This window comes from Pelecanus crispus, chromosome 21 (genome assembly GCF_030463565.1).
Source record: "Pelecanus crispus isolate bPelCri1 chromosome 21, bPelCri1.pri, whole genome shotgun sequence".
Lineage (NCBI taxonomy): Eukaryota > Metazoa > Chordata > Aves > Pelecaniformes > Pelecanidae > Pelecanus > Pelecanus crispus.
In genome coordinates, this window is record NC_134663.1 from 2,634,700 (window position 1) to 2,648,369 (window position 13,670).

Genomic DNA, 13,670 nt, shown 5'->3' on the forward strand with positions numbered 1-13,670 from the left:
ATCTCGAGGGGAAAAGCGTGCGTTTGAGTTTTTTGGCTGTTTCAGGTGTTTCTTTGCCGTGGTCAAGAGATGTTTGAGACCTTTGAGTTTGAAGCTGTCGGGGGCGGGGGGGCTGCGAGAGCATCCCCAAAATCACCTGGATTTCGCCTCAGCGTGCCCCCCACCCACCCCTTGTGCGAGCACCAGCAGGGATGGGGGCAGAGCGGGAGCCTCCCCCAGCCTCTCCTTCCCTTTTTATGCCAAAAAAAAAAGTTGAAAATATTTAATATTATTTTGCTCTAACTGTTGTTTTCTGTTAACTTCAATAAAAGTGTTGCTGGATCCCTCTTGGTGCAGGCTGGGTGATGGTGGGTGGTGGGGGCTCCTGGGACCATCCTGACCCCCACCCCTCTTTCCGGGGGGTCCCAGGAGGGAGGGGACAGGGGGGGACCACCAGCAGTGACACGATGGGAACACGCACGGCAGTGGCACGGTGCTGGGCAGGGGCAGAGCCCATCCCCTGCGTTAATCATTCACCCCTCGCCCATGGCGGCTTTTATTTTATTTGCCCCTTTTATTTGCCAGCCCCGGCGGCCTTTGGCAGCCCGCGGGGTTTTCGGCGCAGGGTGAAGCTTGGCCCCAAGCGGCTGGGGGGGTGCGGGGGCCAAAGTGGGGGTGATGGACAGGGTCCCCGGGGTGCCTGGCCTCCCACCAGCCGGCTTTTCCTATCGCACCATCGCCCCTGCCATGTCCTTGCCGGCTCCTTGGCACGGGGAGGAGAGCCGGGATGGCCCCGCTGCCAGGCTGGTGGGCTCAGCCCCCCCGGGAGCCCCTCCGCTCCCTTCCAGGGGGGTCCCTGGGGTGCTGTGTCCCCTCAGGTGGGGTCTGTTTGGTACTCTGTCCCTTTGGGGGGGTCTGAGGGGTGCCCCGTGCCCCCAAAGAGTGCTTAGGGGGGTCTGAGGGGTGCCCCGTGCCCCCGAGGGATGGCTGGGGGGGTCTGTGCAGTGCCCTATACCCCTGAGGGATGGCCAGGGGTGCTCATGGGGTGCCCTGTCCCCTTGGGGGGGTCCGTGGGGGTGCCCCATGCCCCCACAGGGTGCTTGGGGGGGTCTGAGGGGTGATCCGTAGCCCCATGGGGTGCCTGGGAGGGTCCGTGGGGTGCCCCGTGCCCCCGAGGGGTGCCTGGGGGGGTCTGAGGGGTGATCCATAGCCCCATGGGGTGTTTGGGGGGGCTCCATGGGGTACCTCTGGCCACCAAGAGGTGCTTGGGGGGGGTCTGAGGGGTGCCCCGTGCCCCCGAGGGGTGCTTGGGGGAGTCTGAGCGGTGCTCCATAGCCCCCCATGGGGTGCCTGGGGGGGTCCGTGGGGTGCCCCGTGCCCCCGAGGGGTGCTTGGGGGGTCTGAGTGGTGCTCCGTAGCCCTTTGGGGTGCCTGGGGGGTCTGAGGGGTGCCCCGTGCCCCCGAGGGGTGCCGGGGGGGGTCCGTGGGGTGCCCCATGCCCCCGAGGGGTGCTTGGGGGGGTCTGAGCAGTGCTCCATAGCCCCCCATGGGGGTGCCTGGGGGGGTCCATGGGGTGCCTGGGGGGGTCCGTGGTGGTGCCCCGTGCCCCCGAGGGGTTGCTTGGGGGGGGTCTGAGTGGTGCTCTGTAGCCCTTTGGGGTGCCTGGGGGGTTCTGAGGGGTGCCCCGTGCCCCCGAGGGGGTGCCGGGGGGGGTCCGTGGGGTGCCCCATGCCCCCGAGGGGTGCTTGGGGGGGTCTGAGCAGTGCTCCGTAGCCCCATGGAGTGCCTGGGGGGGTCCATGGGGTGCCTGGGAGGACCCGTGGGGTGCCCCGTGCCCCCGAGGGGTGCTTGGGGAGTCTGAGCGGTGCTCCATAGCCCCATGGGGTGTTTGGGGGGGCTCCATGGGGTGCCTCTGGCCACCGAGAGGTGCCTGGCGGGGGTCTGAGGGGTGCCCCGTGCCCCCAAGGGGTGCTTGGGGGAGTCTGAGCGGTGCTCCATAGCCCCCATGGGGTGCCTGGGGGGGTCCATGGGGTGCCCCGTGCCCCCAAGGGGTGCTTGGGGGGGTCTGAGGTGCTCCATAGCCCCCCATGGGGTGCCTGGGGGGGTCCATGGGGGTGCCCCCGTGCCCCCAAGGGGTGCCTGGGGGGGTCTGAGGGGTGCTCCGTAGCTCCATGGGGTGCCTGGGGGGGTCCATGGGGTGCCCCGTGCCCCCGAGGGGTGCTTGGGGGGGTCTGAGGGGTGCCCCGTGCCCCCGAGGGGTGCCTGGGAGGGCCCGTGGGGTGCCGGGGGTGTCCGTGGGGGTGCCCCGTGTCCCCGTCCCCCACGGGCCGCGGTGCTCGGCGCTGCACGGCGGCGGGAGGGGCGGGGCCGGGGTGGGCGGGGCCCCGCCGTGACGCCAGCCAATGGGAGCGCTCCCCGTGCGTGCCGGCCGAGCGTGCGCCCTGCGCGGCCGGGAGCGGGCGGCGGCGGCGGCGGCGGCGGGAGCGGGAGGTAGGGCCGGGATGGGAGGGATGCGAGGGATGGACGGGCCGGGATGCGAGGGATGCGAGGGATGGACGGGCCGGGATGCGAGGGATGGGGCCGGGGGGGATGCGGCGCGGGCGGCGACCCGGCCCCGGGGACCCGGAGAGCGGGGGACCGGGATGGGGCAGGCCCCGAGCCCCGGGATGCGGGGAAGGATGCGGGGAGCGGCCGCGGGGTCCGGGACCGGCTTTAGGGTCTGGGGCCGCGCTTAGGAGCGGTCGTAGGGCCTGGGGGCTGCTGTGGGGTTCGCTTTGGGACCGCCTGTGGGGTCTGGGGCCGGGTGAGGGTACGGGCAGCGTTGGCTGTGGGGCAGGGGGCCCGGCTGTGGGGTGGGGGACCCGGTTGTGGGGGCGGAGGATCCGGTTGTTGGGGCAGGGGACCCGGTTGTGGGGTGGGGGACCCGGCTATGGGGGCGAAGGGCCCGGTTGAGGGGGCGGGGGACCCGGCTATGGGGGCGGGGGACCCGGCTATGGGGGCGGAGGACCCGGCTATGGGGCAGGGGACCCAGAATGGGTTCTGACACCGCCGGTGCAAGCTCTGGGGGCCGGGCTGGGGGCAGGGGCAGGGGGCAAAGGGGCCAGGGAGCGGCCGTGGGGTGAGGAGCGGCGTGGGGATGGGGCAGGGAGCAGGGCCCCACGGGGGTGGGATAGCCGGGCAGCTCCTGCCTGCCCCGGGCCTGCGGGCCCGCTTTTCGGGGAAATTCCGGGCCAGGAGAGCGGCTGGAGCAGCCCAGGGGGCGAAGGGAGGCCGTGGCCCGGCTGCCGTCCCTCCGGGCCATGGACGTGCCCCAGGACATGGAAACCCTCCCTGCCAGCGGGCAGGTCCTGCCTGCGCTGCCAGACACATGGAGCGGCTTTTTGCTGCGGAAGGAGGTTGGGGCCCGCTGGCTGCAAACCACCCTGGCAGGAGGGGTTTTGCGACAGCCAGCCGTCCCTGTGCGGGATTTTGGGAAGCGTCTGGCACCGGGCTGACGTCGCTGGGGCCGCGTTTTTGCCAGCGTTTCTCGTTCCCGGCGCGTCACCTTCCCGGTTTGGAGGGTTTGCAACTGGGATCGATGACCTCTGGGAAGTGAACCTGAGGGATGTGGGAGAGCAGAGGGGCTTCCCCCGGCCCCGGCAGCTCCTTTGGGCTCTCGTTACCACCGGGCATTGCTCCTGGACACGACCCGCGGGACGCCCGGGGCAGGCGGCTCCTGGGCATCCCCTCCCCATGGCAGAGGTTTGTTCCCTCCGACCCATCCCGGCGCAGTGGCGAGCGATAAAGTAGGTCAGGCGCCGGGCCGTGCGCGGCACCGCGGCTCCCCGGGCCCCAGGAGCAGGTCCCGTGGCTGGCGAGAGGACGCCCTTGAAGGTAGCAGGGGCAGGGGGCTGGGGGGCTTTGAGGGGGTCCCGCTTGGCCGGCGGCGGAGAGACCGCAGCAGGGGTTTGCGTTTGCTGCAGCTCCCCTTCGCCTCTGGCATAGGGGAGGTTTGGGGGTGTTCGCACCCTCCTGCCTCGCCCTGGGCTCCCCGCGGTGTTCGGGGGGTCGGAGACCCCCAGGCTCTTCCTCCTTGAGCCTTTCTCTTCCCAAGGGGCTGCTCCTCCTCCTCGTTTCTGCCCTAAAAACGGCAGCCAGCCTGTGCAATTCAAACCCCTGCCCGGCTCTGCCTGCAAACCGCTTCCTGCCTTTTGTTTGGCAGCTGGGTAAAAGTTGAAGTCCGGTTTTCCACCCTGGGTGTACCCGGCTCAGCCCGGTTTTGGGAGAAACCCCAGGGGTGATTTTGGCACCGGAGAGGGCTGCGTGCCTTGGCACGGGCCGACGGTAATCGGCGTGCCGCGGGCAGGACGGCTCCCGGCGGCACGAGGGACGCAGGGAACGCTTGGCCAGCACGGAGCAGGGGGGGAAAGGCGGCCGACGTGCCCGTCCCGGGATGCGGTGCTGCTGGGACGAGCCTTTGGCACCGTGGGCTGCATGCCAGCGCCCGTGTGCCTTCTGGGAGGCACCGGCGTGTTCCACGTGGCCACCCGGGCTGGGTGCTGCTCCTGGGGCTGTGACGGGGGCATTGCCCGGGGAGGACCCGTCTGGAAGCGGGGATTTGGGTAGTGGGGAGGTGGAGGAAGGTGTCTGGCTCTCGCTGGGGGCTGCTAAAGAGGCAGGGGTCCCTCCCGTACCCCCACCAAGCAGGGTGTTACCAGCACCTCGCCAGACGAGCTCACTGGCCCGTTTTGGGAGGAGAGGGGTTAAGCTAAAGCATCCGAGCTAAGCCCCGGCAGGAGGAGGCTAAAACCTTCAAACAAAGCTCACCAAAGTGTGGTAAGCTTGTAAAACCTGCGGGAATGCGGGCGCCTTCCGAGGGGGACTGGGTCCTGCCAGGGTTTGGCCTCGCCGCCCCGGGCAGCACCGAGCCTCGCAAACCAGGCCCCAGGTTATTTTCGGAACAATCGGTTGGCCGGGCTTCAAAAATGTCTTCGGGCTTGGTTTTGGAGGAGACCGAAATCTGCAAGCCGTCAGCACGGGACGAGCGTGGCGGGGTGCCGGAGCGGCCGGCGGGAACGTGGCTTGGCCAGGGCGGCAGGTCCCGTGCCAGGGCAGAGCCGGGCTGGATGTGGGGCCCCGACGCACAACGGTGCAGGAACCGTCCCGGGGCTGCAAACCCCGTCCTCCCAGGAGCCCCCCGGGAAGGGGAAACCACGAGGCAGCGTGTGCCCAAACCCCCGGGAGGGGAGCAGAGCGGAGCCCCGGGCTGGGAACAGGGCGGCTGCTGGGCGTATGGAGGCGGCGGAGAGCGAATTATTTTCTGCTTGTCCTTGTGAATCCCGAATTTGCCACCCACCTTTCGGTGAAGCTTTTCCAGGAAAGCAGCCCGGGCCCCGCTCCAGCCTCTTGGGTGCTGCCCAAGGTGGACGTGCGGGTCGTGCCTGGCCTCCCACCCTCGCTCCGAGCCCCTTCCTTTGCACCCAAAGCATGCCGGCAGGTGAACCCCGGCTCCCTCCGGCCTCTGCCGCCCCGCTTTTATCGATTCCCGGCTTATATGAAAGGAGCGGAGAGGGCAAGGATTGATTCTAGGCAAATACGACAAAGGCATCTATGGTTGCGGCTGGGAAGGACCCGGTTCGCTGTAATTATCATAGTTAAAATATAACCTAATGAACACGCCACCTCTGGCCTCTGGGCTCCTGCGTCCTCCGAACGCCGGCGTGGGTGGGCAGAGGTCCCCGAGGGGTGCGTGTCCCGGCCTCGGTGGCACGAGGAGGACCCGACGTGGCATTTGTGCGGCTGGGGGCCGGCGCGTGACTTCCTCGCCCCACGGAGAGCCGAATTTGGCAGCCGGCGTTGGTATTTAACCGCGCCGGGGGTTTGCTGGCCGCACCGCTGGCGGAGGCACGCGCGTGGGATCCCCATCGCAGCCCTGCCTGCGCGCCGCTGCCTGCTTTCTGACCACCGGCTGCTCTTCCCCAGGGATCCCAGGGCACTGCAGAGCTCCTGAGAGCCCCCAGGAGCCGCGTCCCGGCGGCTGCGGTGAGCTGGGTGCTTGGGGAGGGGGTGCCAGGGGTTCGGCTCAGGGCGGAGGAGAAGCGCTGAGTCTTGTATCGCTTGTGAAAAGAAGTCGAGTCCCTCCTCGGGAGCTGGGTGCTCTCAGTGCTGCGTCCCCGCCGGCCTGGGGCTCCCTGGGGAAGAAATTTGCCATCTTCTGATGGAGCTGTGAGGTGGGATGGGGCGGTGGGAGCCATTCGGGATGCTAGAGCTAACGGTGGAACGTGGTTTCTCTTCCAGCATCCCTGAGGCACCATGATCCCCGGCGCAGGCCCCTGGGGCTGCTGCCTGCTCGCGCTGCTCTGCCTTCTCCCCTGCCCGCGGGTCAGGGCGGGCAGGGATGCCGCAGGACCGGCGCTCTCCGCAGACTCCTTCCTGCAGGATCTCCTCCAGCGGTACGGCGAGAGCGAAACCCTCAGCCTGAAGCAGCTCAAGGCCCTGCTGAACCGGCTGGACGTGGGAGTGGGACATGCCAACGTCTCCCATACGCCGCAGCAGCGGGTGAACCTCTCCCAGGTAAGGCGGGGGCTCTGCAGACCCCCAAAGCCTCTTCACGGAGCTGCGGGAGTCTCAAGGCACGTGCCTGTCTCTTCCCTTTCCCAGTGCTTCAGCTCCGTCGAGCTTTTTGCCATCCACAACCTGAGCGAGGGCTCCGCCGTGGGGCACCGTGAGTTCAAGGAGTTTTGCCCCACCATCCTGCAGCAGCTGGAATCTGGGGCGTGCGCCTCCGAGAACATGGAAAATGAGGAAAATGAGCAGACGGAGGAGAGCAGACCCAGCTCGGCCGAAGGTAAGCGGGGAACCGGGGGGCATGAGCGCTGTCTGGCCCTGGACACGGAGCTCGGGGACATGAGGCACCCCGGGACCTGCGAGACAGCCGGTTCCCATTCCCGGCTCTGGGGCATAGGCAGAGTCTGGCAGAGACAAGAGGAGGCAGCTTGCCTACAGCAGCTGGGAGTCCTGACGGGTTTTCCTCAGTGTGGTTTGTGCTGTGGGCTCGCAGCGTGGTTTTGCCCCTGATCACACACACCGCAGGTCTCTGGGATAGCTGGATGATGCGGACCTTGCTGCAAGTCCCCGTGGGTGGGAGCGGGTGGCTTGGCACATTTAGGGACCCACTGGCCTCTAGCTGCCAGCAGATGCTAAACGAGCTTCCATGCATCCAGGTCCTGACAATGCCCGAGGTCTTGGATCAGCTGCCCTGAGCACAGCACCGGTTTCTCCCATGCCGCGAGGCTGGGGCTGTCTCGGGAAAGCCTCTTCCAAGTAACCTGGTGGCTTCATTTCCACCTGCCCTGCAACAAAAATGACGGTTTGTGTCGCAGCAGAAGCGTACGGAGCAAAAGGAGAGATGCTCCGGTGCGGCGAGGCCAGCCCCGGCCTGGGGGCGTAGACCCGGAGCGAGCCTTTTCCTCCTGCCCGGATCTGGGGTCTCGGGGTCCTCCCCATCTCCCCGCGCCGAGAGCCTCGGTAATGTCTGGCCCTCGTTTCTTCTCGTTCCGCAGTGTGGGGCTTTGGTTTTCTCAGTGTGTCGATGATTAACGTGGCCTCCCTGCTCGGAGTCTTCATCATACCGTGTACCGAGAAGGCCTTTTTCAGCCGGGTCCTCACGTTTTTCATCGCGCTCTCCATCGGCACGCTGCTCTCTAACGCGCTCTTCCAGCTCATCCCAGAGGTGCGGTAGAAAGTCCCTGCCTCTCTCCCGTCTCCGAGGGCAGCTCTCCGGGCACCCTCTCTGCCTCCACCCTGCCGAATCGAACCGATCCCTCCGTCACCCGAGGCTGAGGGCTTGTCTCAGGGGCTCCGCAGGGCTTTTCTCACCCCTCCGAGCACCAGGAAACCCTGTCGAGTGTTCAGGCAGCGTGGGGAGGCTGCTGGCCAGGTCTGAGCTCCGGCAAGGGGCTGGGAGAAGCCTTTTGCTCCTGCCCCATGGGCTGCGTCTGCTTCCCAAGGGAATTTCTCCCTCGGAGGGATGTGCTCAGCCCTGCTTCACACAGAGCTGCCCGGCTCTGAGGCTGCTGAGATGCAGCAGTGCTCGTGGTGTGAGCTGGATGGAAAGACGTGCAAGGCGGAGGAAATACCGGTGTAAAAGCACAGAGAGCAGCCCAGAGAAGCACCAGCTTCCTCTCGAGTCAGCCAACTTTTTACAAATGTTTTAATTGCCCTTCTTTTTTCCCCACCCTGATTTACAAGACTGATGTTCCCACAAGGGTTGAGGCTTATGTGAGGTTTCCTGGTGCTCCGATGGGTCCGACAGATACATCGCAAATTAATTGTGTTGTAATTGCACAGTTCTGGAGTTGAATAAATACGCCCATGCGCTCTCAGATTGGACACCTTCAAAACACGCGTGCTTCCTTGACCCCCCGGTCCAGGCAGCTTCACAGAGCCCTTCTCCATCTCCTGGGGAGGCGAGGAGCTGGATCTGAGCTCCTGCGCATCCAGTCTTAACACTCCGTATTTAAGGTGCAGCCTTCCCTCTGAGCAGAGCACCCTTTGCTGCCACTGGGTTTTGCCCCCCGGCGTTGCCTGCTTTGCTCTCGTCCGTGTTGGCGGGGGGGAGGATATCTTTTTTTTCAAGGCTCCTTTTCAACTCCAGAACTGCGACTTTTATTTGCCGAACATAAAAACCAAGCGCCTGTGTTTCCTGATCTGCCAGGAACTGAAATGACTTACGTACGCTCCACCCTTGCCATCAGTCGGAGCATCCCAGTCCCAGCTGGCTTGCGGGGACCAGCTGTGTCTCTCCAGGCTGCAGAATGAGGATGGAGCGTACGAGATGCTCGGGGGACCTCGGTGCTCTGTGGCCCTGGAACGGCCGCCCGATGTCCCACGGGGACTCGGGGAGCAGAGCTGGGGTGCTGGCTCTGAAACAGCCTGGCTGCCAAAACTCGGCTTCATCCTGGTGCTAAAAGAGAGCTGCTTGCTCCAAGGGAGGGATCCTCTCCCGGTTATTTGGCACGAGCTCCGCAGCGGGGTGTCCGTCCAGCGCTTCCCAAAGAGCTGTTTCCAGAGCCACTCAGCACCAGGTTTGCCCTCTTGAACCATCGCTGGATGAACAAGCAATCACTAATGAATGTCCTCTTCTCTCCCCCCCCTCCCTCCCTCCTCTCTCTTTCCTTTCGGTATGGATTCCTTCCCCTCCCTCCCCTTCCCCACGTTGATCTCCTTTCCCTCCGACAACCTCCCCTCATCCGAATCCCCGGGGTGGGTTTGGCACGCACGCCGCAGTCTGGGGTTACGGTTTCCTCTGCGTGACCGTCATCTCCCTCTGCTCGCTGGTGGGAGCCAGCGTGGTGCCCTTCATGAAGAAGACCTTTTACAAGCGGCTGCTCCTCTACTTCATAGCTCTGGCGATTGGAACTCTCTACTCCAACGCCCTCTTCCAGCTCATTCCCGAGGTAGGGTGAGGGCCGTCGGGTCTGTCCTTTTCTCTCTCTCGGGGGCTGTTTCTCTTTTTCTGGGCGCTCGCTGGCTGGAGAAGGGGAAGGCGGCATCGGAGGGGAGCCAAGAGCGAGGTACGGAGGCTGGAAGCCCCTCGGGACCGCAGTCGGAGCTGGCGTTTCGCCCCTCTTTGGAAAGGAGTCGCTCCAGGGAGCCCTCCAGTCTGCTTCAAGCAGAGAAGCGCTGTGTTATTACCCTTTCTAGCCCTGCAGGCACGTCGCCTTTGTGCCGAGATGGCGGAGGCTTTCTAAGCCTGCTGTTAGCATCCCTGTCCTGGTGTGCAGGGTGGTGGATCCAATTTGGGGCACAGCTGGCTTGGCTGAGGGAGTGAGGGAGATTAAAGGCGCACGAAGGCGTTTTCTGAGCTTGCCCCCAAAGCAGCTGCTGCTTAGAGAGGGGTCAGAATGCGGCGGTCTTGCCCCAGAGGTGCCAGGGGCAAAGGCAGATGAAGGATGCTGCCGGAGACCGTTCCTCAGTCCTGTCACTTGTCCCCTTTTGCCTGCAGGCGTTTGGATTCAACCCTCAAGAAGCTTACTACGTTTCCAAGTCCGCCGTGGTGTTTGGGGGCTTCTACCTCTTCTTCTTCACCGAGAAGGTCCTGAAGATGCTCCTGAAGCAGAAGGACCAGGTGAGGTTGAGGAGGGGCTGCTCGGAGCGCTGTTTGGGTGGGAAACGGCAGAATTGCCAGGGGTGGCTGACGCCCGTGAATCCCCCCTGTCCCACAGCATCACCACGGGCACAGCCACTACGGCCCCGAAGCTCTGCCCTCCAAGAAGGACCAGGAGGAGGGGGTCACCGAGAAGCTGCAGAATGGGGACCTGGACCACATGATCCCGCACATAACCAGCGAGCTGGAGTGCAAGACCCCCTCCGGGGATGAGAAGGTTGTGGTGGGCTCCCTCTCTGTCCAGGTTAGTGTCTCCTCCTGTGGGGTTGTGGGTGGGCGTGTGGGGAAAAAAACAACCCAAACAACTGCCTGTCAATGAAAAAGAGAAGTTTTGAAGCCCATTGCAGCTCCCTGATGAAATTCTCTGTGGGTGGTGGGAAGCAAACGGCTCAGGTCAAGCTTTGTGTGGATTTAATGCATGGAGGGGTGGGTTCCCCTGGCCGGTGGAGGGAGCAGTGACCCCCCCCAGACCAGCTGGGTGCTGAGCCCTTGCTGTCGGGGTGCCGTGGCAGGACCTGCAGGCCTCCCAGAGCGCATGTTACTGGCTGAAGGAGGTGCGATACTCCGACATCGGCACGCTGGCGTGGATGATCACCCTCAGCGACGGCCTCCACAACTTCATCGACGGGTTGGCCATCGGGGCCTCCTTCACCGTCTCCGTCTTCCAAGGGATCAGCACCTCCGTGGCCATCCTCTGCGAGGAGTTCCCGCACGAGCTGGGTACGTGAGTCCTCGGGGAAAGGCGCTGCGAGGGCTCTCAGATCTGCCTCTCTTTTAAGGCTAACCCTGCCGCTTTCCTGATCCTACCCGTTGTTTCTCGAAAGGCAAATGTGGGGTGGAATAAACAGAGTAATGATGGGGGGGGGGAAAGGCAAGGCTGTAAACTACACTGAGTAATCGCAGCTCTAAAAATAACGAGGTAATATGATGTCTGAGATTTAAATTTAGATGGAGACATCTGAAGAAAAAAAAAAAAAACACCAACACTTCGTTGGTTTGGGAATGGGGAGGCAGGCAGCGGTTTGGGTTTGAACGTCCGAATTTATGCGCGGGCAGGGCCAGGAGCTGGCAGGCAGCTGCTGTGGGCAGTGCTCGGCGCCAGCGGGCACGGGGAGCCCATGCTTGACCTCCTGCAAAAGCAGGCGCTTAAAACGAGCACCTCGGTGCTGTCCCAACGCTGCTGCTGCCCGCCCAGTGACAGCCCCTTCCCTTCTCATCCTCTTCTCCCGCAGGGGACTTTGTCATCTTGCTGAACGCCGGGATGACCATCCGCCAAGCGCTCTTCTTCAACTTCATCTCCGCCTGCTGCTGCTACGTGGGCTTGGCCTTCGGCATTGTGGCCGGCAGCCACTTCTCTGCCAACTGGATCTTCGCTCTGGCCGGAGGGATGTTTCTGTACATCGCACTGGCTGACATGGTAAATGATGAGCCCAGGGTGCTGCCGGGCTCGTGGTTGGGACCTTACCAGGGTTGTTTTGTTTTTTTCCTGGCTGGGAATTGCTCTGGCTTGCCCTTGGAGGCGAGGCAGGCACGGAGAGCACGGGGGGGATGGTTGCTCTGTCCCCCCTGCCAACGCAGATGTTGTCTGTAGTGGCCGGCGTTTGTCTCCGCTTTGCTTTGCCTCCTGGGCTGGTGATGCTGAGAGCCCCGGGCCGGGGGGTGAATGTTTACTGGGACAGTGGCATGGGGTGGGAAGCAGCGGGGAAGGACGGAGCCGCTCCTGTTGCTGAGCCCGGCCATCGCTCTCTCTTCCCCCTACCCAGTTCCCCGAAATGAATGAGGTCAGCCAGGAGGACGAGCAGAACGGCAGCACGCTGATCACCTTCGCCATCCAGAACGCGGGGCTGCTGACAGGGTTCACCATCATGGTACTGCTCACCATGTACTCTGGCCAGATCCAGATCGGGTAGGACCAGCCCGTCTTACAGCCCTGTTCCAGTTTTTCTGCGGTTTTTTTTGGGGGGAAGGGGTATTTTTTTTCTTTTTTTTTTTTTTTCCTTCTTTTCCTTCTTTCCTTTTCCTGCTGCAAGCATATGACGGTACCTGTGCGGGCACTGACATCACACTACAGAAGCAGAGGCATTGCTTTTAAAGCTATTCCACAGACTTAATTTTATTTTGGTTTAAGGCTGAGGGGAGCTTAATCCCCTTCGCCGTAGGACCGAACTGACTGGAGGATCTCTTTCCGGTGTCATATCCCTTCTCTTCTTGCGTCTCCTGGGAAGGATGGAGTTGGGAGACAGGAGCTCCTCTAGCCGTGTTGCTCCCGTCCTTGTGCTCGGAGCGGTGCGATGGGATGCGATGCTCCCCTGGCCCCTTTTCAGGGGATGCGTGATGGGGGGCCGTGGGGTACAGGGCTAGCGCTGGACGCGAGCTGCCTCCGCCTGCTCCCCTGCCAGGGAATGGATGCGCAGCGGGTGAAAAGTACCACCGCAAAGAAGGGGAACGGGGACCCGCCACATTCGCCGGCATCGTACAAGGAGCTGGCGTTTCTCTCCTGCATGGAGAGGTGGTATCCTGCTGCAGGAGCGTGCAGACCAGCGTAAACCCTCCTTCTGAGAGAGTTACCTACCATCCAGTCCTCGGAGCTGCGCTCTGCAAGCACAGAGGGCTGCCGAGGAAGAGGAGGCTCGAGGAGCACAGCTCATGATTTGAGCATCATCCTTGCTGTCTTCAGAAACATGTCTCTGGAGCCACGTCTGGTTTTTCTCCCGTTCTGCCTTGGCAGCCCGGACGATGCCCTGGGAAGGGCAGGGTGAAGAGGGTTAGGTTTTTTTTGTTTGGGTTTTTGTTTTTTTTTTTTAAAAGCACATTCTGGGTGTCAGCACTCGGAGCCGAGGACGCCAAACCACACGCTGTGCGGGTCGGACTGACGGACGCGGGCTGCGTGGGGCAGCGGCTGGGAGAAGGCTAGCAGGATGCTCTTACCTCTCTTATGCCCTTGCTGCTGTACGGGTGGGGGGTCAAAAACACCCCCTTCTCCTTCCATGAGGGCAGCCGGGCGGCGATGCTGGCGAGAAAGGCGCAAGAGCAGTGTGGGGCAAGGGCAGAGCCGGCACGGCGAGCCCCTGCCTGGCCACGGGCTCCCCAGCCGGGGGATCGGTCCTTACACTGTGACCAAGCTCACGCCGACACCTGGGAACGGACACCGGCTTTTAAACACTGGTGCTGCTGAGTTGCTGAGGTTTGGGGTGGGGTGGGGGGGTTGTTTTTAAAAAAAAAAAAAGAAAAAAAAATAGACTGTGAACCTCTTTAGGTTGTGCATTTCCAGCCTTAGGGAGTAGCCAGAGAAGGGTGTTACAGGCACTTCATAGCTCTGCTTCTGGGCTGGCTTTCCCCAGATTCACTAGGTGAATTGACTTATTATCATATTGATAATGTTGCCCACCCCACCCGTGTCGCTTGAGGCTCCCTTGCACCCCCTTCCTCCCCCCAAACCTTATCCTGCACCCAGGAGAGGTGAGTTTGTGGCCACGCTGATAAGCGGGAGCCGATTTAGGCAGCTTACCCTAGTGGGTACGGTGCTGGATTGGGATGAAAGAGC

The 13,670-nt window shown here is 63.4% G+C and overlaps 1 protein-coding gene across 1 annotated transcript; it reads left to right on the forward strand.

Moving 5' to 3' along the window:
• Positions 1-6,270: 6,270 nt before the first annotated feature.
• Positions 6,271-12,036, forward strand: SLC39A14 (solute carrier family 39 member 14). The gene is made up of 8 exons (XM_075724059.1): positions 6,271-6,531; positions 6,619-6,805; positions 9,247-9,416; positions 9,965-10,087; positions 10,185-10,370; positions 10,639-10,846; positions 11,359-11,543; positions 11,890-12,036. Exons 1-8 carry the CDS (start codon positions 6,271-6,273, stop codon positions 12,034-12,036), a joined length of 1,467 nt encoding a protein of 488 aa, XP_075580174.1.
• Positions 12,037-13,670: the final 1,634 nt, after the last annotated feature.